The sequence below is a fragment of the Pongo pygmaeus genome, chromosome 6 (genome assembly GCF_028885625.2).
Source record: "Pongo pygmaeus isolate AG05252 chromosome 6, NHGRI_mPonPyg2-v2.0_pri, whole genome shotgun sequence".
NCBI lineage: Eukaryota > Metazoa > Chordata > Mammalia > Primates > Hominidae > Pongo > Pongo pygmaeus.
In genome coordinates, this window is record NC_072379.2 from 53,996,744 (window position 1) to 54,019,586 (window position 22,843).

Sequence of the window (22,843 nt, forward strand, 5' to 3'; positions counted from 1 at the left end):
AGCCTCCCAGAGTGCTGAGATTACAGGCGTGAGCCACTGTGCCCAGCCTGAAGGAATATATATTTCTTATAGAAAAATAGGATACAGAAAAATATTCCCTTTAAAAAAAATAACCTATGTTCTCACCAAACTAGGTTGATATCTTTACTTCCAGTCCCATTTCAATTAATATATATTCATTTATAAAATTGCGATCATAGGCTTGACATGTTGTAGACAAACTTTTCTCACTTGCCATGAAAATCTTTAAAACAATAAAAACATCTTAGTGTCTTTTTTATTGTCTGAAATTATATACAACATACAAGATAAACTAATAGTTACTCACTTATAATTTATTATTCTGTGATAGACTCTCTTAGAGCTTTGTGTCCAATTCAAATTAATTTTGGAAAATAGATCTCTAAAAGGAAAATTACTGGGTCAAAGGAATATTTTTAAGGTAATGAACTAAAGTGGATATTGTGCATAGTCGACTCCCCAACATTCTTTCAACTCCTGCTCCACTAGGGACAGTAATACGGTATATAAAACTGGCCCAGATCCAAGGATGGCTCCTGATTAGTCTAAACCAAAGGCTGGTGAACTTTTTCTATCAAAGGTCAGATAAATATTTTTGCTTTGCGGGCCATATGGTCTGTCACAACTACTCAACATTGCCACTACAGTCTGAAAGCAGCCATAAACAGCAAGTAAATAAATGGGCCTGATTTCCAATAAAATTTTATGTATAACAATAGGTAGTAGGTCAGATTTGGCCTTGGGACTAAGCCAATCATGGCAAACCCATCCCTTTGTATTAGGGAGTGGTCAGGAACCCAAGTTTAAGCCAATCAGGGCAAACATGTATTTGGCCACAGGAGTAGCCATGTGTGTGGCCTGTAATAGGCCCAAACAAATTGAAGGAAAGAATTATTGTTTTTTTAATTGTTATTTTTTGAGACAGTGGCTCTGTTTGCAGGCTGGAGTGTAGTGGCACGATCTCAGCTCACTGTAGTCTCCACCTCCCAGGCTCAAGCCATCCTCCTACCTCAGCCTCCCAAGTAGCTGGGACTACAGGCACATGCCACCACACCCAGCTAATTTTTGTATTTTTTGTAGAGATGGGGTTTCTTTCACCATGTTGCCCAGGCTGGTCTCAAACTCCTGAGGGCAAGTGATCCTCCTGCTTCAGCCTCCCAAAGTGCTAGGATTACAGGTGTGAGCCACCGTGCCCAGCCAAGAATTCTTATTAGATTGTTTAGGAGAAGGTATTATTTCTGCCAGCAGTTATGATTGAGGAAGCAAATAACCCAATTACTGTTGACAGTTCCCTATACTACCAGGGAGGCTCTGGAACAAGCTAGCACTGTGCACTGTAGAGCAAAGAGATGGAAAAAACTAGGCACTTAATTACACTATGGAGCCACTGAGTCAAATCCCGAAATCTAAAGTGAGCCAACATGTCCTTTTTATTTAAGACAGTTTAAAATTGAGTTGTCTGTTACCTACAGAAAAGCTGCATGAATTTATATTTCTATGGCAGAGAACAAGAAAATGTGCTTCAGCTCACCACAATGATTGGCAAAAAGTATCTTAATGCTTTATCATTAGTTTCAATTTTATGAAATAATGTAAAAAAAGTCAATAAAAGTTAAATACTCCATCGTTCCTTTCATCCCTTGGGATCGTACCTTTTTTTCAAGAAGAATTAGCTTAAATAGGATTAAGACCTGCAAAAGGAAAAAAAAAATGTTGTATTGAAATGAGAGACTCAAGCCTGTAATTCATCTTTTCCCCTCCTAAAACATAACCATAATCAGTAATACTAAATACAGCACTTTAAAAAGTACATGAAAAATTATGAACTTATACTGAGAAGTTAAATATTACCTGTGTACTCTTAAATGTGAGAATCACTTAAATCTCTAACTGAAATTATTTTTTCTTGAAGGGGTGGTACCATTTTTGCTTGAAGTATCTGTAAGCTCTTTAAAGGGGACCCTGCTCTTTAAATAAATACTTTATTTCTGGATGTCCAGAGTGTTCACATAGCAGGTGCTCAGTAAATGTTTTTTAAGTAAATAATCAATGTGTTTATATCCTAGTCAACATCTGCTTTAATAATAAAGATCAGAAGGTATAGGTATATATAGATGTTTTATTGAAAAATGCTCCATTCTCAGGGCAACATATAAAATATTCTGCAAGATCAAAACATGTTTCTTTCCACTCTAATCTCATGATAGATGAAATTGCAAAAACAATAGAAAAAATTACTCTATGCTGCAAAGAAGTAAACAGTATTTGTGCTCTTTCAAATTTCTACAATACAAGCACTACCAACACTTTTAATTTTGTATAGTTATAAGGCCAAGTACATCTTAGAAGAACTAAAGCATGGTATGCCACAATCTGCATTCAATTTAGCACACTGAATTTGGCAGTTAAATGAGTACACTAAGAACAGTGTTGGCCATTCTAGTACTGTACATCATAAATTTATTTAAATAAGGTACCATACCTTGTGTCGAAAATGAAGGACAAGATCTCGAGGTGACAGACCTACAATGTTAACAAAAAAGCTAAACTGTGACTACAATGTCATGTTTTTGCTGAAGAAAGGTTATTTTCCCCTTAACAGAAAGAAAGGTTAAAAAAAAAAAAGTAGGAATATGCAAATATCCAAATATTTCTGTAACGTTTGATTAGGTACACATATACTCAGAAACAGTGCTGTTCAGCACAACTTTCTGCAAGGATGAAAATATTTTAAACCTGTCTTGTCCAATACAGTAGCCAATACAGAGCAACTGAAATGTGGCATGTGTGACTGAGACAAACTGACTTAAGTTTTATTAAAATTTTATTAATTTTAATCTAAATATAGACAGCTATAGGTGGCTAGTAGCTACTGTTTTGGACAGTGCAGGTCTAACACATTTCCCCATTCTATAAACATAAACTACACAAGTTTAGAAATGATATAGTTTATATTATAGTGGCAATCAATGATTAAACAAGGTTTTTGGTCATGGCACTTCATATGTTATTATTTCTGAAACACAGTCTATCATCTGCCTGAAACAACACAGTACAAGTGAAAATTAGACAAAATATGTTCTCAGAATAGGGCCTCATATTATGCAGAATAGTTTACATTACACAGAGGATTGCAATCATAAACTACAACTGGCAACTGCATGCTGAAATTGGAATTGAGTGAGCATAAACCACTATGTGATTAAAAAGTTTTAATCACAAAATGGATATTTATTGAGTTGCCCATTGAATATCTTGGCTACCAATGGATATTCTGGGTTGTCAAGATAGTATAAATTAAACAAAAATCCCTAACCTGAAGAATCTTAGAATAGAAAAGAGCTGAGCAGCCCTCTCTTGCTTCATCTGCTACGATAGGGAATTAAGCTGGTCAGCATTAATGCAAGGGAAAGAAAAAACAATAAAAACCTTCCATTACTATCCTAAAAGGTAGAAATTCCAGCCTGGGCACCATAGGGACACCTTGTCTCTACAAAAAAACCCCAAAACAAACAAAAAAAACAACTAGCTGGGAGTGATGGCATGCACCTGTGGTCCCAGCTACTCAGGAGGCTGTGGCAGGAGAATTGCTTGAGCCCAGGTCAAGGCTGCAGTTAGACATGATCACACCACTGCACTCCAGCCTGGGTGAGAAAATGCTATCCATTTTCAATGGTAATTGAGGTAGTCTGTCTCAAAAAAAAAAAAAAAAAGGCAGAAATTCACCTTGTACGTTGATAGTTGTAAACCTGGTATGTTCTAATACTCTTCTCAGTATAAACACTGGCTAAGAAGATATTTAAGGAAGAAACAGCATCAAATGTTGAAGAATTTAGATCCCATATAGAGATATAATTCTAATCAAAGTTTTACATGCAACTCAGTTTGCTAAACAAATAGAAATGAGGGAATCTCTTTCAACTTGTAAGTCAGTTACTTACCAAGATATACTTGAGATCCTTCTAATGAAGCACCTCCCAAGGAACTATTCATATGTTCATAAAGCTCCTATAAAATACAGATTGAATTTAGCACATTTTACTATCATTTTAGATCTGAATTAGAAATATATTGATCAGAAAAAAGCTGGTTCCTTAATTGAGGTAGTTTGTTCTGCTAGGTGCTAAATTTAAAAACAATCAAGCCTCTCTGCAACCTTGCCAGTTCTCATTTCTTCTCTTCTGTATATGAGCAGTATCAGAAGAGATGTGGGCAGTGAGTATGAAAAGCTACTCAGGGTATTCCTTTCTCCCTCTACATTTTAGAGTGTGATTCATTCACATAGTGGTATGAATTCCTAGTATAAATTCCCTCTGCTCCCTTGCTAAGTCCCTAGCTGTCCTACTCCCACCAGAATCCAAGAGACATCCATATTCTTTACATAAATGGCAGCACTGAGGAAAACATGCTATCCATTTTCAATAAAATAATCATGTGGTTTTTCTGGTCTATGTATTGGGAACTAGGAACCAGAAATCTAATATATAAAAATACTGTGCAGTTTATTAATGAGATAAGCAAATTTATAGAAGCAGTGGCATAGCAAAAGGGCTATTATCCACTAAGAGAAACATTACTGTTAGTTATAGCTATTTGTAGTCATTATTTCCTTAAAAAAAAAAAAAAAAGTTTGGTTAAATTTAGTATTTGGGCAGATTCCTAGTCTTTCAATGTTTTAATGCAAATGTGTTTTCACATTAGAATGTCTTTCTTAAGGTAGTAATTATCCTTCACAGTACTACTGACAATATTTACTTGATTCATGAGTCTATCTTCGGCCAAACACACCTATAGAGGGGTATAAAGTTACCTTTAGAATAGAAATTTGGGAAAAATCCTTCTCTTCAAAATATGCATGTGTAATGAGCTGAAGTTTTGCTTGAAGTAAACCATACAGAGGCTTAAAGGAAAAAAGAGAAATTACCATTGATTAATAATTGGTTGATAACAGTAAAATTGGTTGATAATAGTAAAACAGAACCCCACAACTTTTTAATTTGGAGAAAAAAGTAACTATCAACTTTAGTGTGTATTATTCATAGTTGAAAGCCGTGAAGTCATCTGTTCTTTGGCTACAAGTGAAAAGTACCTGAAACACTGACAGTACAGTGCTTAAGAGTGTGGGCTCAGACTTGCTGGGCCTGGCTCCATCACTCAGCTCTGGGAATTTAACCTCTCCACCTCTGCTTGCTGATCTGAACATGGGCATATGAAAATAGTACATCTTACTTGACTGTTTTAAGGATTAAATAACAGGTAAAAGCACTTGGTAAAAAGTATCTGACACACAGAAAGTATCCAAACATTAGGTATTACTATTGTATGATTTAAAACATATTCTAATTCTGCACACTGTTTTGCTGGCCTGTAGCGACATTCAATCATCCTTATAACAGCCTGTTTTTGTATCTATTTGAACATTCATGATTACATTTAAGTTCATTTCCCTTTTTTGTCCTCTGTGGAGGCTCACAACTAGTTTGTGTCCTTTATCATAATATTGTTTTATATATTTGAGCAGTTATCCCTTAATCCTTATTTCTCTACTTAGAATCTTCTACCATTTTCATCTTTTTATTTGTAATGTTCTTTTCTAGATGTTTTCTCACTTCTATGTCCATTTCAGGATGCAATGACCAATGATGTATATATACTCCAATTAATTAAAAACAGGTAATACTGGAAGTCTCCCAGTATGCCTGTTAATATATCATGATTCCCATCAAAGTATAAAATCATTTATTTTTATACATAGACTTCAATACATAGACCAGAAAAACCACAACCAGACCTTTCTGAGTAAGCTACCCTCTTCCCATCCCTTGTGTCTGCTTTAGAGACAGATAAAACTCGATTTTTTTACCCCAATTTTATCACTTAGTAGTTACATGTCTGTGAGAATTACACATTTTTTCTCTGAGATATGCCTTTATTTATAAAATGAGAACAGTAAATATGTCTCAATATTGTTATAAGGATGGAAATGACAATTACATATAAAAAGTATCTGGTACAGAATTAATGCCTGATGTATAGGCACTCAATAAATGGCATCTATTATTATTGTAATCATTCTTTGAAGAATGATTACTCAGGAAGCCTCTTAACATGTTGCACTTCCTTTAATATCTGGTACTCTTACTCTTCTGTCATCTGGTCCAGTATAAAAAAGCTATTCACTCATGTATATTTTTCAGGCTACTCTTCTCAAACCTGTGTACAGGAATCAGATGAATAATCGATCAATTTTCTGACATTGGGGTCTTCCGTAATAGCCATTCCTTTTCTTTTCTTTCTTTCTTTTTTTTTTTTTTGAGATGGAGTCTCCCTCTGTCGCCCAGGCTGGAGTGCAGTGGCTGATCTCTGCTCGCTGCAACCTCCACCTCCTGGGTTCAAGTGATTCTCCTGCCTCAGCCTCCTGAATAGCTGGATTACAGGGGCGCACCATCATGCCTGGCTAATTTTTTTTTTTGTATTTTTAGTAGAGACAGGGTTTCAGCATGTTGGTCAGGCTGGTCTCAAACTCCTGACCTCATGATCCGCCGACCTCGGCCTCCCAAAGTGCTGGTATTACAGGCATGAGCCACCATGCCTGGCCACAGCCATTCCTTTTCTAGGAGACTGTTCTTGCCTTATGTATAAAATTACTTCTTGGAAGAAATATTCTCATCCTCAAAATTTTGTTTTGGATGAAATAAGATTTTGGCTGGGCACGATGGCTCACTCCTGCAATCCCAGCACTTTGGAAGGCTGAGGCAGGTGGGTTGCTTGAGCTCAGGTGTTTGAGACCAGCCTAGGCAACATGGTAAAACCTCCTCTCTACCAAAAATACAAAAATATTAGCCAGGCATGGTAGTGCATGCCTGTGGTCCCAGCCACTCAGGAGGCTGAGGTGGGAGGATTGCTTGAGCCTAGGAGGCAGAGGCTGCAGTAAGCCAAGGTCATGCCACCACACTCCAGCCTGGGCAACAGAGTGAGACTCTGTCTCAAAAAAAAAACCAAATGGATAAATGAAACATATCAGCTACCTCATTTTGTTTATGTGTCAACTTACTTTCCAATAGCTATAAGATCTCCTTTCTCTTACTGAGTCTTGGGTAGAGGTGCAAATGAAAACTGCTGAAAGGGAAAGAGAATGAGGAGATGCTAGGGCATAAATAATTTTAATATATCATTTAAATCTCTTCTTATTCTAATAGTGCCTTATCCTTAAAGAAAGATCTGCCATGAAGGTTTAACATAATGAACAAGTTACTTGGTCTCTTACCAGCTTGCTTAGAACACAGACACTTTTCTGAACAGTCTCTCTGGTGATATCTGCTTGCCTTACTTTCAGTGCCTATTATAAACAAAGAGCAATTTATCAGAAATATTTCATAGCAATATTTCAAAAATATTTTTTCAACATAAAAATAGCAATTATATATAAGAAATTTCTTACATTCAGTTAAATTCAAAAAGTTATTTATTAAGACTCTCAGGAAATACTGAACAAATAAATGTCAGTTTGGGCCTATGTGCCAGAATCTGTGGGAGGCACTGGGAATATAATAGTGAATGGACAATCCCGAATCTCAAGGAATTTATAATCTGATAGAGAATACTTTATGTATAAGTCACCAGGCCCAAATCAGCCATTCAATGCAAATCAATCACTGTTGATTCTGGTTATAAATGGACAGTCCTTTCAGAGACCATTGTTTCTGGTGAGAAGGGACTAGTTTAAGAGACGACAAAAGGCTAAGAGCAATGGCTCATGCCTGTAATCTCAGCATTTTGGGAGGCTGAGGTGGGTGGGTCACCTGAGGCCAGGAGTTTGAGACCAGCCTGGCCAACATGGTGAAACCCCATCTCTACTAAAAATACAGAAATCAGCCAGGTGTGGTGGCACAAGCCTGTAATCCCAGCTACTTGGAAAGCTGAAGCAGGAGAACTGCTTGAACCCGGGAGGCAGAGGTTGCAGTGAGCTGAGATCGTGCCACTGTACTCCAGCCTGGGCGAAAGAGTGAGACTCTGTCTCAAAAAAAAAAAAAAAAAAAACAAAGAAAAGAAAAAAGAGATGACAAAAACAGACAGCTTGTTTTCTAGAGATGGAAGAACTGCCAGCAATTTTGTTAAGTTAGTTGTTCCATGTTGCCTGGAAACTTGCACTGGCACCCAGCACCAAACACAAGCACATAACTTATTTCTCAGTGATTGTGAGGATGACTATGTGAGATTTCTACAGTCCTCTTCTAGTAGAGAGCAAATCTTGATTTGATTAACCTCAGGCAAGGCTGTGAGGGAAGTAAGAAAGATTTCCTCCTCTAGTGTACTGCCTGACACCTTCTTGGATCTGTCCCCTGAGGACCAAGGGGCCCCCATATTTTCAACTGATGACTGATGAACAGACTTTAAATTAGCTGTGGAGTAGAATCCTTCCTCCTGATTGGATTCATCCACTGTCTTATCTTCATTCAAAAGGAGTTGAAGTCTTCCAGGCTCAAGGTCCCTCCAACAATTGGTTTATCTGTCTGCTTCTATTGCCTATTATCTATTGAGAAGGACAGCAATCACTGGGAAAATGGGCAACTCTAACGTACTCCTGAGTGGGTCAGAACCAGGGAGTGGGGAGACAGACAGTATTTAAAGGCTATGCAGAGCACGAGGGCTGTTAAAACAGCACTGAGGCATAAGACTCACTTAGGAGAAATAATTTTACTAGTGCTTACATGACATATGGGTAATAAAAGGTATTAAAAGGAACAGATTTCCAAGAACGGGCAGCAGCTCAATTCATCTCACATATAAGTATGTAAAGGTAATAGTGTAACAGTGAAGTAGCAAAAGAACATAACTAACTCCATTTTTTAGGCAGCGTTTCCCTATTCATGCACATAGGCAAGGATAATTTTAGAGCACTAAGATAATATGCAAAAATGGCAATCATGCAGGTTTTAAAACCAACTCTGGGATTTAAAAAGTATGTAAACAACTAACTATGTTTTGTTAAAGATTTATAGGAGCATTGTGGCCTGACCAAGGACAAAGAAATATCCAAATTCCTTGGACCCTCGCTGGTACCCAGATGTCTGTGTGTCACCTCTTGATACCAACTTCCTCTTCTTCCCCATATCCCTCTCCCATAAAAATCCTCCAGCCAGACGAAAAATTTAAGATGCTTCTTTAGAATGCTAGCTCACCATCTAGCTGGCTTTCCAAATAAATCTGCTTTTCCTTCCAGCAACTCTCTTCTCTCCTGTCTTTTGAGCAGCGTGCAGCCAAACCTGGGTTCGATTACAATAGTATATGAAAACATCAACTGCTCCAAGGTGTCAGGCGAACTCTTACTCTCAGGTTTCTTTTATATTTTTTTTTAAAAATTTATTATTTATTATTTTTTTGAGGGAGTCTCGCTCTGCCACCAGGCTGGAGTGCAGCGGCGCCATCTCGGCTCACTGCAGCCTCTGCCCTCCTGGGTTCAAGCAATTCTCCTGCCTCAGCCTCCCGAGTAGCTGGAACTACAGGCGTGCGCTGCCACGCCCGGCTAATTTTTTTGTATTTTTAGTAGAGATGGGGTTTCACTGTGTTAGCCAGGATGGTCTTGATCTCCTGACTTCATGATCCGCCCGCCTTGGCCTCCCAAAGTGCTGGGATTACAGGTGTGAGCCACCGGGGTCCAGCCTCTTTTATCTTTATTTTCTCAGCTTCATTGCGGTATAACTGACAAAAATTGTATACATTTAAGGTGTATGTTATTATTTGACATAATATCTTTAGCTTTAGATTCAGTTATTCATGACATAACACGGGTGTTCCAGGTTCCAGGCCCTGTGCTTAGAGGGTTATTTCATGGTAGTTACCTACTTTGGGTATCCTGGAATTTACACCTATAGTTTACATTTAAGAGGGTCAGGGGAAAAAGAGACACACAGTCTATGAGTCTAGGTGATGGGTATACAGGTACTCAAGGTACTATGTTTTAAATTTATCTGCATATTTGAAATTTCCATCATAACAAATTAGAAAAAGATTTATTAATTATTCACCCGAGGAAGCTTTTAAAACTTTTAATTGTCCAGGCTCAAATCCCAGCGATTCTAATTCAGTCACTAGGAGGAAAGGCTAGGTACAGATATTGAAAAAAAAAAAAAAAAAAAAAAAGTCTCCAGGTAATTCTGATTAAAAATCATTGTTTTAGAGCAGTGGTTGTCAATCTTGACTACGCAGAAAAATCACCTGGGGAGCTTTTAAAACATTCCCACCTCCCATGTCTAGATCATTAAATCAGAATCTTTTGGGGCGGGGGCAGACCCACTCATCCTAGCTTTTAAAGCTCTCCAGGTGATTGCAATGTGCAGCTGAGATTGAGAACCACTCACTACTTTAGAGTATTAATGATCTTTTGAGAGGAAAGAGCTTTTTACTCATCAAGATTATCCCCACCATAAAAAAAAAGTGCTACACATAAGCAAATCATGAAAGGTGGGGCCACTGTCTTGGCTTATTTGAATTTATCAATTAGAGCTATTATAGTAAGTCAGGCATTAAGCTAGCAGGTAGTTTAAGAATAATCAAGGCTGGGCGCAGTGGGTCACGCCTGTAGAGGCTGAGATGGGCAGATCACTTGAGCTCAAGAGTTCGAGACCAACCTGGGCATCATAGTGAAACCTTGTCTCCATAAAAAAATACAAAAATTAGCTGGGTGTGGTGGCACGCACCTGTATCCCAGCTACTTGGAAGTCTGAGATGGGAGGAGGGCTTGAGCTCGGGGTCAAGGCTGCAGTGAGCCAAGATTGTGCCACTGCACTCCAGCCTAGGCAACAGAGAGAGACTCTTCCTCAAAAAAAAAAAAAAAAAAAAAAAGAAATCTTAGAGATAATTAGGACAGCTTATGAGTAGTTGGGAGCCCCTCTAAGCACGTCCCACTACTTCTGAAATGCTGCTTAAAAAAAAAAGCAAGGCACAGTGGTGCCCACCTGTAGTCCCAGCTACTCAGCAGGCTGAGGCAGGAGGATCCCTTGAGCCTAGGAGTTCAAAACCAGCCTGGGCAAAATAGCAAGGCCATGTCTTTAAAAAAATAAAAAAACTAAAAAACACACAAGCATTACCACTCAATTTTTCTAAGTTATATGCCAAACACTAGAAACAGAAAATTCAAAGACATCTTGAAATGTAAATACAGTATTTAAAAGACAAATAGCTAATTTATGTATCACTATCTATCTAAAAACAATGTACAAAATATTATGATACAAATATAAGCATAGCCACCAATGTCAACTTAATAAAATGTTTCTGTGAATAAACTGGTACTATTGAAAAAACAGCTACAAACTGTATACAAAAATCTAAAACAACATTACAGGCACCACTGAAAAATAAAGACTGTGTTTCTCTAAGTGTCCAACATCTAAGAAAGGACTTTGGAGTTGTTTTTCACTATTAACTATCATACCTTGGCTTCAATTTGTCGATAGCAAGAGATACCAAATACTGTGGCTCCATTTCCATTTCTGGGTGGCAAGTGAAAAAACACAGTATCTAAGAGATACATAGAAAAATGTAAATAGTGAGGTGAATTACCCTATTAATAAGTAGTAAAATCTGAAGCTATCATAATGCAGTCATTAACACAAAAATGATGATAAAACAAGGAATCCAAATCATACTTATTTGTAGCACCACAACCAATGGTTTCCTAGAATTTTTCTCATTGCCTTATGGTAAATACTCATCACAAAAAGCCCAAGAGACTGAATTATAACAGGTCAAACTGAGACTACAATTACAGAAAATACTTAATCTTTAGGGAATCATTCTAGATGAAAAGAAAGTAGACAGTCATAAAAGCCAACAGCAACACACAAACCTTGAATGAATACAAGAAATTTGGGGGACAAATGAGAAAATTTGAACACAGATTGGATGTTAGATAGTATTATGAAATTACTGTTAAATCTTTTAGCTGTGATAATGGTACTGGAAGTTACACTGGGGAATGATCTCATTCTCAGATCTTAAGTATTTAAAGTGTCACAATGTTTCCAACTGCCTTTTAGATAGATAGCACAGACAAAATTATACACATACACAAATATAAAGAAAATCTGTAGAACATTTGCTGTAATCTTAATTCACACGTTTGTAGCAGTCCTTTTGCTGGGCATGGTGGCAGAGCCAGGCATGGTGGCTCACGTCTATAACCACAGCTACTGGGAAGGCTGGAGTAGGAGAACTGCTTGAGCTCAGGAGTTTGTGACCAGCCTGGGCAACAGGGCAACATAGTGAGACTCCGTCTCCAAAAAAAAAAAAAAAAAAAAGAAAGAAAATCAATAGCAACAACAACAACAAAAAAACATTTTTGTAGAGCATCAAATACCATAGTAAAATACAGTCCTTCATTAAGTCAAGCAAAGTACTCATTTATAGGGTGGTAGGAGATTCGGTAAGAACTTCACAGCCCTGCTTTCTTTGAGGGTGTTAACATGCTCTGCATGCAAGCAAGCAACCTTGCAAGCAGAGTACTTGTGACAGCAATGGTTCCAGGGCACAAAAACAATCTCAGCTGTTTCTAAGGTGGGCACAGGAGCGATAACCTAGTACTGCAAGTATGCAGCTAGAGTCCCAAGCAATGTACAGCTGGTGCTGGTAAGCCCCCTGATTTGCCTCTGAGGAGTATTAAGTATAGATGTAGGAAGTGCTTCCAGTGGTGGCTGTCCTGCTCTGGTTAATCACTTGGCAGAAGCATGGCCAAGGTTCACCAGCCACAGCCAATCTAAGCCTGGCACTCCTTTAGAGGTGCTCTAGTGAATGACTAGTTATCTCCAAACAAGCATGTGAATATTTTATAAATAGTTCTAACAGGCTGAAGGCCTTTAATTTCTATGTATTTAGAACCTAAGATATCTTGGCAAATTTTTTCAAAAATGGCACCTAACTGCTTCACTGTCTTGTTACATACCTTCCTGGTAGTTGTGTGCGCCATCTGGTAAGGCAAGGAAGGGCAAATACTTCCATTCTTCAGGTAAAGTGTGGCTGTCATGTCCATCTCCTGGAATCAGGGGCGGGTAAGAGAATTCAACCTAAAATAGTAAGCAGTGTTAGCCAAAAGGTGGTTGACCAAAGGAAGCATTTTATTCTGATAGGTAAAAATGCTTTTAAACCCTGAATGACAGAATTCGGGATAAGCCACACTGTATAATGTCATTTGATATCATCAGCAAACCTATGGCATGGAAGAGGGGAAAAAAAGCAGTAAAAAAAGGAAAAGTTTCTAAGCGTTTCTCCACTTTCTGATTTAAGGTCGGTTAAACTTTAATGTGTATAAGGGGTAGTGGGGTTGGTGACTGGACTGCAGATTGATATCTGGGGGCTGTCATCAAACAGATGGTAATTGAAGCCATAGGGCCTTGAGGAAAACCAACAGCCTACTGAATTGAGTAGGAGAGGTCCAACAAAGGAGCCCCAAGTTGAGCCCAGAATCACTTTTAGAACCAATCCTTAATGTGGAAAAATAGGATGGCTCATCTTTCCACATTTCAATGAAATCAAGCTGCCACTTGAATCACAGGAAAGCCAACGGTAAAAGGGCTTTAAAAATGATTAAAACTATTTTTTTGTCCACTGAATTTAAAATTCGTGATTGTTTCTTTTTTTCTTTTTTTTTTTTTGAGACAGTCTTGCTCTGTCAGCCAGGCTGGAGTGCAGTGGCATGATCTCAGCTCACTGCAACCTCTGTCTCCCAGGCTCAAGCAATTCTCCTGCCTCAGCCTCCTGAGTAGCTGGGATTACACGCATGTGCCACCACGCCCGGCTAATTTTTTTTTTTTTTTTTGTATTTTTAGTAGAGACAGGGTTTCACCATGTTGGCCAGGCTGGTCTCGAACTCCTGACCTAAGGTAATCCGCTCGCCTTGGCCTCCCAAAGTGCTGGAATTACAGGCGTGAGGCACCGTGCCCGGCCAATTCGTGATTATTTCTAAAGGTGATCCAATTCCATATTTAAAATGTTTAAAGACACCAAAAAAAAAGGACTGTAAAAAAGACTGCCTCCCACCCTTGATATCACCACCCCAGCTACCCAGTCCCTGCTCCCATCTCCAGAAGCAATCAACGTTTTCCATTTGGAAGAACTCTTTTAAAATCAACTGAAAAATTGGCTGGGCATGGTGGCTCACACCTGAATTCTCAACACTTTGGGAGGCTGAGGCGGGTGGATCACCTGAGGCCAGAAGTTTGAGACCAGCCTGGCCAACATGGTGAAATCCTGTCCCTACTAAAAATATAAAAATTAGTCAGGTGTGGTGGCACACGCCTGTAATCCCAGCTACTCAGGAGGCTGAGGCAGGACAATCGCTTGAACCCAGGAGGTGGAGGTTACAGTGAGCCGAGATTGCGCCACTGCACTGCAGCCTGGGCAACAAGAGTGAGACGCTGTCTCAAAAAAGAAAAAAAAAAAAATTAACTGAAGGTGAAGCATAAATAACCTCCAGTTACATTTCTCTGTATCTTCTCTATATATTTATCATACAGGTTTCATCCTAGTTTGCTTTGTTGGACAATTTTCTAAAGTGTGAGGGAAGGCAGGATGTGACAATGAGGTAAGATACAAATTCAAAGATGATGTTATGAAGTTGGCAATTTTAGAGTTAAAAAAGTTACCATATGTAATCAATACCAAAGTCCCATATATAGTATTTATCATAAGGAGTCCTGGTATTTATTACTGAACAATCTTTTTGAAAACCATTAAATTTTGATGTACAGATATTTATTTAAAATGAATTTTGTATGAAATAAGCATGGTTTTAAATAAACATAAACATTATGTACCCCAATTCTCATGATGCATCATGAAATATGTTTCTCTTTAGGGTTCAAAAAGTGTAATACAGACAATTCTAAAAAAAAGTAGTACAACAATGCTTAATCTCATTTTTAATCATGGAAATGCAATTTGAATTAATATAATGTTTACCCATCTACTGAAAAACATTAAAAAGACTGAATATTTTGACAAGACAGTGGAGAAGCCGGCTGTAGGAATGTACAGTACACTGGCACAACAGTTTGGAGGGCAACTTGGCTGTATTATCAACAACACGTTTACCCTTTATTAAGATAACAAAATGAGAGGCTCTTAGACTGAGGTGGCTCTAAGGCTCAGGGTTTTCTACTTAAGCAAACCAAAAGTGAATTTAAAAGATCACCAAGCTTAGCTCAGCCAATCACAGGCAGCCAACTGGGCATTAGTTACATCTTCTTGAACTTCCCACAGGCATGACCCAAATAAGGCAACTGCTCAAATTTTAACCAAATAATTTCTTTGCTCTACTTCTATATTCACCCTATAAATGCTTTCCCTCATGCTCCTTTGGTAGAGCCCCAACCACTTCTGGTTTGGAGATGCCTGACTCATGAAGCACTGTCTGCTCACATACACTTCTTAAAATCTTAATGTGCCAAAATTTATCTTTTACCACCTTTGACTCAGCAATTTCAGTTTTAGAAATTTATCCCATAGATATTTTCACATATTCAGATACATACAAAAATGTTCATAGCAGTATAATTTATTTCAGCATAAAAGGGAAACCTAAATATTCATCATGAGTGGTTAAATCAGTGGTTTATATCAGTTTTGTCCAGCTGTTAAAAAGAATGTCAGATTCATATATACTGATAAAGCAAGACGGCCACAGTATCCTGTGTGGTAGGCGAAATAATGGCCTTCCAAAGATATCCTAATCCCCGGACTCTATTTGTTACCTTACTTGGCAAAAGGGACTTTGCAGATATGATTAAGGATCTTGAGCTAGGGATTATCCAGGCGGGTAAAGTGTAATCACAGAGTCCTTATAAGAGAGGCAGAGGAATCAGTGAAAGAGATATTTGAAGATGCTATTCCATTGGCTTTAAAGATGGAAGAAAGGGCCATGAAACAAGAAATGCAGGAGACCTTTAGGAGGTAGAAACAGCAAGAAAATTGAGTCTCCTGGAGCTTCCAGAAGAAATGGAGCCCAGCCAACACCTTGATTTTAGCCCAGTGAAACCCATTTCGGAATTCTGACCTCAGAACTTTAATAAATTTGTGTTGTTTTAAGGCATTACATTTGTGGTAATTTTTCAGCAGCAAGAGAAAACTAATAAATACTGTTAAATTTTAAAAGCAAGTAGAATATCAGTCAACAGTGTCAGAGGCAACCTAAACCAGAGTGGCTCCATCTTGAATAAAGGCTGGATAAAGCCAAACCTGCTGTGTTATGATCCCAGGGGACTGGGCACTCTTGGTCACAAGGCATTTATGTTTGAGGGAACAAGTTAATGATGTTAACTAACTGAAGACCCAGGACTTATGGAAATGTCCCAGTACTTTAAGAACAAAAAGCATTCTTCGTTTAAGAATAGGTTTTGCTTTAAAAATATTAGTACACTCATAAATTCTTGCTAAAATCAATAGTAACATAGGAAAGTAACAACACTAACAGCCTGTCACAAGCTGGTCACAAGCCTTTGTAATGAAGCACCCTTTTCTTTTTTTGAGATGGAGTTTCACTCTTGTTGCCCAGGCTGGACTGCAATGGCGCGATCTCGGCTCACCGCAACCTCCGCCTCTTGGGTTCAAGCGTTTCTCCTGCCTCAGCTGCCCGAGTAGCTGGGACTACAGGCATGCACCACCACTCCCGGCTAATTTTGTATTTTTAGGAGAGACAGGGTTTCTGCATGTTGGTCAGGCTAGTCTCGAACTCCCGACTTCAGGTGATCCGCCCGCCTTGGCCTCCCAAAGTGCTGGGATTATAGGCATGAGCCACTGCGCCTGGCCGAAGTACACTTTTCTTAATAACCCATATTAGCATTATATTTGAAATCGGTGCGCCCTCCTCTTGCTTTCTGAGGATGCCCTATTCTGTAATTTAGTAGGCTGTAGTAAATTATTTTAACTTCACTCTACTCTGTGACTTGCCCTGAATTCTTTCCTGCATGAGAGCCAAGAACCTGCTCTTGGGGTCTTGGACAAAATCCCTTGACTGGTGACTGTAGTATGATTCTATATATACTGTGATTCCGTTTGTGCAAAAAAAATTTTCTGTAAATGGATTTAAAAAACATGCTTGAAAAGACACTTGAAAATCTATATACACCGCTAGCAGAGGTTTTAACTCTGGAGAGGAGAATGAGGTTGGGGACTGAAGATAGGCGAACACTCCTGTTACTTTTAAAAAAATCGCCACCTTTTTGTTTTGAAATTTTCAAACTTACAGAAAGTTGAAAGAATATGAACAACCTAACAAACCTTCATCTTTATTTACCAACTGCATTGCTTTTTTTAGCCACACTTGTTCTAGCTGTGTTGTATGTGTACACAAAAACAATTTTCTAAATGATTTAACAGGAAGTGGAGCATACTACCTCTACTTTTAATTATTTTTAAATGGATATGTATTGCTTTTAGGATTAAAAATAAATAAATAAAAAAGACAATCACAGCAGTTCTTAACTTCTGAAGGAAATCTTATTTCCATCATAATCTTGGAGTTAAGGGCAGGTGTAGAAATCTATCTTCTGTTCTGAAGATTTAGTTAACAGGTTGCCATTGGCCAGAAGTTTAATTAATATCTGAAGCTATGCTATGCTTAACATATTCTCCGAATTCCCAACTCTACTGAAGGAAGATCAGTTTTAGATGGTTCTAGCTGAAACTGAAGATGCAGTTGACTCAAAACTGTCATAAACAGAAGTGTGGATACTACATGTATTCCAAGAATTCCATGGGTAAAATTAAGGCTGTTTTAGCCTGACTTGGGCCCAGAGTATTTATAACATTGTTTCATTGGCAAAGTGTTCAGAATTTAAAACAGCCAACTTTTAGAACACAACTCTTTCATAAATTGCAGACTGCCTGTACTGTGTTGGCAGCTTTCTATAATTCTCTTCTCCTGCTGGTAGATTTTCTACCAACAAATACTTCCATTTGGAAACTGCTGAAATTGCTAATCAAGTTCAAAACTGTTTATTAAAACTCCTTTCTGGCCAGGTGCAGCGGCTCACGCCTGTAATTCCAGCACTTTGGGGGACCGAGGCAGGCAGATCACGAGGTCAGGAGATCAAGACCATCCTGGCCAACATGGTGAAACCCTGTCTCTACCAAGGATACAAAAAATATTAGCTGGGTGTGGTGGCAGGCACCTGTAGTCCCAGCTACTCAGGAGGCTGAGGCAGGAGAATCGCTTGAACTCAGGTGGTGGTGGTTGCAGTGAGCCGAGATGGTGCCACTGCACTCCAGCCTGGGTGACAGAGAGACTCTGTCTCAAAAAAAAAAAAAAAAAAAAACTCCTTTCTAATGGATATATATTTATTATTTCATCGTTTTAATATCAATCCTCTATTGTTGAGTTTTTCTAGTTTTTTAAAACATTATACTACTTCAAACTGTTCAGAATATTCAAATGTGATATAATTAAAAATACATATATTTGGCCTTTGTCCCTCATTCCTGGAACAAAACTCCTAACATCCTTGGAATTTCCTGAGTAATAGGAGCATCTTTTGTTATTCATAATAAGCCCCAATCAATCATACTTGAGTTTATGCTAAGGTGACTCTAGTGGTAGGAGGACCTAGATAGCTTCAGGATAGGGGCTGATCACCAGAAAGACCAAGCCTTGATTAAAGGGATAGAACTTTCAGCCCTACCCCTTGACCTCCCAGGAACGGTGTTAGAGATTGAGTTCTATCACCAATGGCCAATGGTTTAGTCAATCATGCCTATGTAATGAAACCTCCATAAAAACCCCTAAACAATGGGATTCGGTGAGTTCCTGGGTTGTTGAACACATCAAAGTGCTGGGAGGGCAGCATGCTAAAAGATGGCATGGAAACTCCCTGACCCACCAACCAACACCTTGCCTTATTTATCTCTTCCATCTGGTTGTTCCTGAATTGTGTCCTTTAATAATAAACCAGTGAATGCAAGCAAAGAGTTTTCCTGATTTTATGAGTCATTCTGGCAAATTATCAAACCTCAGAGAAGGTTATGGGAAGCCCTGAATTGGTAGCAAAGTCAGACAGAGTTGGGGTGGCCTGGGGACCCAGGACTTGTGATTGGTGCCTGAAGTGAGGGCAGTTTTGTGGGACTGAGTGAGCCCTTACAGAGTTTGATGTTAACTGAGTAATGTCACAATATGACTGAATTGTAGAATGCCCAGTTGCTATCTGATAACCCCTAATTATCAGAGATTAAGCATGAAAAAAAAAAAAGAAATGTTATTTCCAAATTGATGGCATATTTAAATCTTAAATTGTATATTTTTCATGTTTTAAATACTGACTGAATACTCTGTCTCCTTTCTATATATCCAAATTAATCCACACAGACACAAAATTTCATGGCACAGAGGCTAAAGAGGAATTCTCTTGGAAGTTAACATGAGACTCTTAAATACTCAGTTGAATCAAGACAATTTAAATAGTAATGCCAATTAAACTAACCAGCACCACAGAAGTGATGGTAAGCGTAGTAGGCTGCCTCACTGCACAGCTCCAGGGGGAACCACAGACATTGTCATTTACATGAATGGCTCTCCCTGCAATTGTGTCGTGAAGTACGTATAGCTGTACGTGGCAGCCCTAAGTATATGTAAAAAACCACAGAAAAAAACCAATGTTAAGTACCCAGATATATCAGTCCTCACACTGCTATGAAAAAACACCTGAGACTGGGTAATTTATAAAGGAAAGAGGTTTAATTAATTCACAGTTCTGTATTGCTAGGGAGGAAACCTCAGGAAACTTATAATCATGGCGGAAGGCAAAGGAGAAGCAGGCACCTTCTTCACAGGGCAGAGGAATGGAGTGAGTGCAAGCAGGGGAAATGCCAGATATTTATAAAACCATCAGATCTCGTGAGATTCATTCACTATCAAGAGAAAAGCATGGGGGAAACTTCCTCCATGATCCAATTACCTCTACCTGGTCCTGCCATTGACACGTGGGGATTATGGGGAATATAATTCAAGATGAGATTCTGGGTGGGGACACAGCCAAACCATATCACCAGAAATTGAGAAACACTTATTCTCATCCAGTAGGGTTATTATTAAATAGTGAAATTTAATGGCCCCAAATCTAAATCAAATTTGGGGATCAAAATAGAGTCTGCCAAGATAAATTTAACAGTTTATTTGAGCAAAGAACAATTCACCAGTCACGCAACCCTCAGAACAAGAAGTTGAGAGAGCTCATCTACGCAATGTGGGTAGTGAGTATTTTTGGATGGGTAAAAGGCTGAAGAAAGCAGAAATAAGAACAAAAAGTAAATTAGTAGTTTCAAAGTTACTTTCCTTGTAAGGGTTAAAGCAGAGGAGACTCCCTTACCATGCCAGCTAAAACTGGCCTGTTTGGGAATTTGACTTTTATTTCTCTCTCTCCTGATTTCTCAGGTCAGATAACTTAGATTGGTGACATCGAACTTTAGCAGAAGGGACCTCTAACTTGGTTTGGTCTGTTGGAGCTGGTGCAGGAGCTCAGTAGAAACCAATGGACTCCTATAGATTTTATTTACATTTCCATAAGGCGGAGGGAGCCAACTGTAGAGTTCAGGACATGACACCCCAAAATATGTCTGTAGGACACCAGTATATGCCATTCCAAATATGCCTCTTTGGCACAGGATTACTTTAAACTGATTATTTTGGGAAAGAGACACAGGAGAAGCTCTGAAAACAGTAAAAGTTGTATTTTTGTAAGACAAATTTATTTTATAAAGAATATCTACATTTGTAAGAGTGTCTTCCTTTCTGTACCAGGAAAAGGATGACGACTAAATCATTGGAAACTTTTATTCATTTGTTTGAGACAGGATCTGGCTCTGTTGCCCAGGCTGGAGTGCATTGATGTGATCTTGGCTCACTGCAACCTCCACCTTCCAGTTTCAAGCGATTCTCCTGCCTCAGCCTCCCAAGTAGCTGGGATTACTGGTGCCTGCCACCACGCCTGGCTAATTTTTATATTTTTTTCAGTAGAGATGAGGTTTTCACCATGTTGGCCAGGCTGGTCTCGAACTCCTGACCTCAAGTGATCCACCTGCCTCGGCCTCCCTAAGTGCTGGGATTAAAGGCCTAAATCACTGGAAACTCTTATCAACACAAAAAGCACAAGTTCAATCTGCATAACAAACCTCACTTTTGTTTACCCTGCACTTCTTCACCAGGTAGTCTTAACAGAGAATGAGGGTTGTCTGGCCTACACCCTTCATTCTTTGTGTTGGGGAATGAAGTGTGTAAGTCTGAAGTTAAAGCCACCTTTTTGAGACCTACTCTTGAGAATTTCTCATTTCTGAGTTATCTCTCATGTATTCACAAGGTAATCATGTTAATAAACTTGTTTGCTTTTCTCTTAAAAAAAAAAAAAGGTGTCTGGTAGGGCATTAATACATACAATGCATAACAAATGTATCAAATATCCCCAGAAAGGCTGCTACTAAATCACACAAATTTCAAATATGTCTTTGTATGTAACCAATATTCATGTGGCCAAATCTATTTTGATTCTAATTTTTAGATTTACTAGATTACCAAGGGAGAAGAGGAGGGAAAAATAAGACAATGGCTGATTTCTAAAAAGTAAAAGCTGACTCTGATCACAAGGAATAAAAAAGCAATTTTTCTAAATGCTAAATGAACTATGCAAGAAAGGGTGACATGTTTGTCCTCCAGTAATAAAAATTACCATGCTTTGTCATAGTTTATAAACCAAATTGGTGTCCTCTAGTCAGATTCCATTTACTTTGTCCTCAGAAAAAAAGACTGAGAAAACAAGAAAAACTACAAAAACAAAACAATAACATAGTACCCTAGTGTGAACTCTGAGTACTTCAGGAATACCCTCTGTTAACTTTTTAACAATGCACCATGTTCCACTGCCAGAGAACCGTACGGCAAATAGAAGCCACACTGTCAAACTATTAGCACACACATTAACCACATCCATGGACCCTACATATATCAACGGCTTACAGAAGGAAGGAGTGCTTCACAACTGCTCTGCCTCTTTGCTTCCTTTCTCGGTATCTCAGAGATTTTTTCTTTTCACTCAGAAGCACAAAGTATTTATTTTCTTAATAGTCATAACATTTTAGGCAGCAAAGTCAAAGCTGTGTCATGTTTTCCGCTTAAAACAAAAGAAAACGAAAAAGCCCTGGGCATCAGACATGTTTTCTTCTCAGTTATGGTTTCTTTCTCATATCTCTTGAAAAGTCAATACTACAAAGCAATTGGCATTTATTCCTCACTCGACTACGAAGTTGGCAACAAATCACTGTATTTGTCAAGTGTAGATTTGAAACAGCTGTGCTTAACACTCCTCTACCTCAATATGACATTTTCATGACTGCACCAGATGTTCAGAAATACAAAGTGTATACTGCAGAGGTAAAATGGTACTTTTGAGACTTACCAATTAAAAGTAAGATTTTTTATTTTTTATTTTTTTTGAGACAGTCTGGCTCTGTTGCCCAGTCTGGAGTGCAGTGGCATGCTCTTGGCTCACAGAAACTTCTGCCTCCTGGGTTTAAGCGATTCTCCTGCCTCAGCCTCCCGAGTAGCTTGGATTACAGGCACCTGCCACCACAGCCGGCCAATTTTTGTATTTTTAGTAGAGACGGGGTTTCATCATGTTGGCCAGGCTGGTCTTGAACTCCTGACCTCAAGTGATCCGCCTGCCTCAGCCTCCCAAAGTGCTAGGATTACAGGCATGAGCCACCATGCCCGGCCTTGTTCTGTTTTTAAGAGACAGGGTCTTCTTGCTCTGCCACTCAAGCTGCTGTGCACTGGTGTGATCAGGGC

At 38.7% G+C, this 22,843-nt stretch overlaps 1 protein-coding gene across 8 annotated transcripts in view; it reads right to left on the reverse strand.

The window, feature by feature from the left end:
- AVL9 (AVL9 cell migration associated) overlaps positions 1-22,843 on the reverse strand; it is a 92,130-nt gene that overhangs the window by 32,146 nt on the left and 37,141 nt on the right. For 7 of the 8 annotated variants that reach the window (XM_054495857.2, XM_063667399.1, XM_063667398.1 and 4 more), the window contains exons 2-8: positions 12,965-13,085; positions 11,459-11,544; positions 7,289-7,360; positions 4,832-4,921; positions 3,963-4,029; positions 2,504-2,544; positions 1,674-1,712 (exon numbers count right to left, since the gene is read on the reverse strand). In XM_054495857.2, coding sequence (XP_054351832.1) covers positions 1,674-1,712; positions 2,504-2,544; positions 3,963-4,029; positions 4,832-4,921; positions 7,289-7,360; positions 11,459-11,544; positions 12,965-13,085 — 516 coding nt within the window. The remainder of the gene's footprint in view (positions 1-1,673; positions 1,713-2,503; positions 2,545-3,962; positions 4,030-4,831; positions 4,922-7,288; positions 7,361-11,458; positions 11,545-12,964; positions 13,086-22,843) is intronic. The other variant, XM_063667401.1, reaches the window with a different exon arrangement.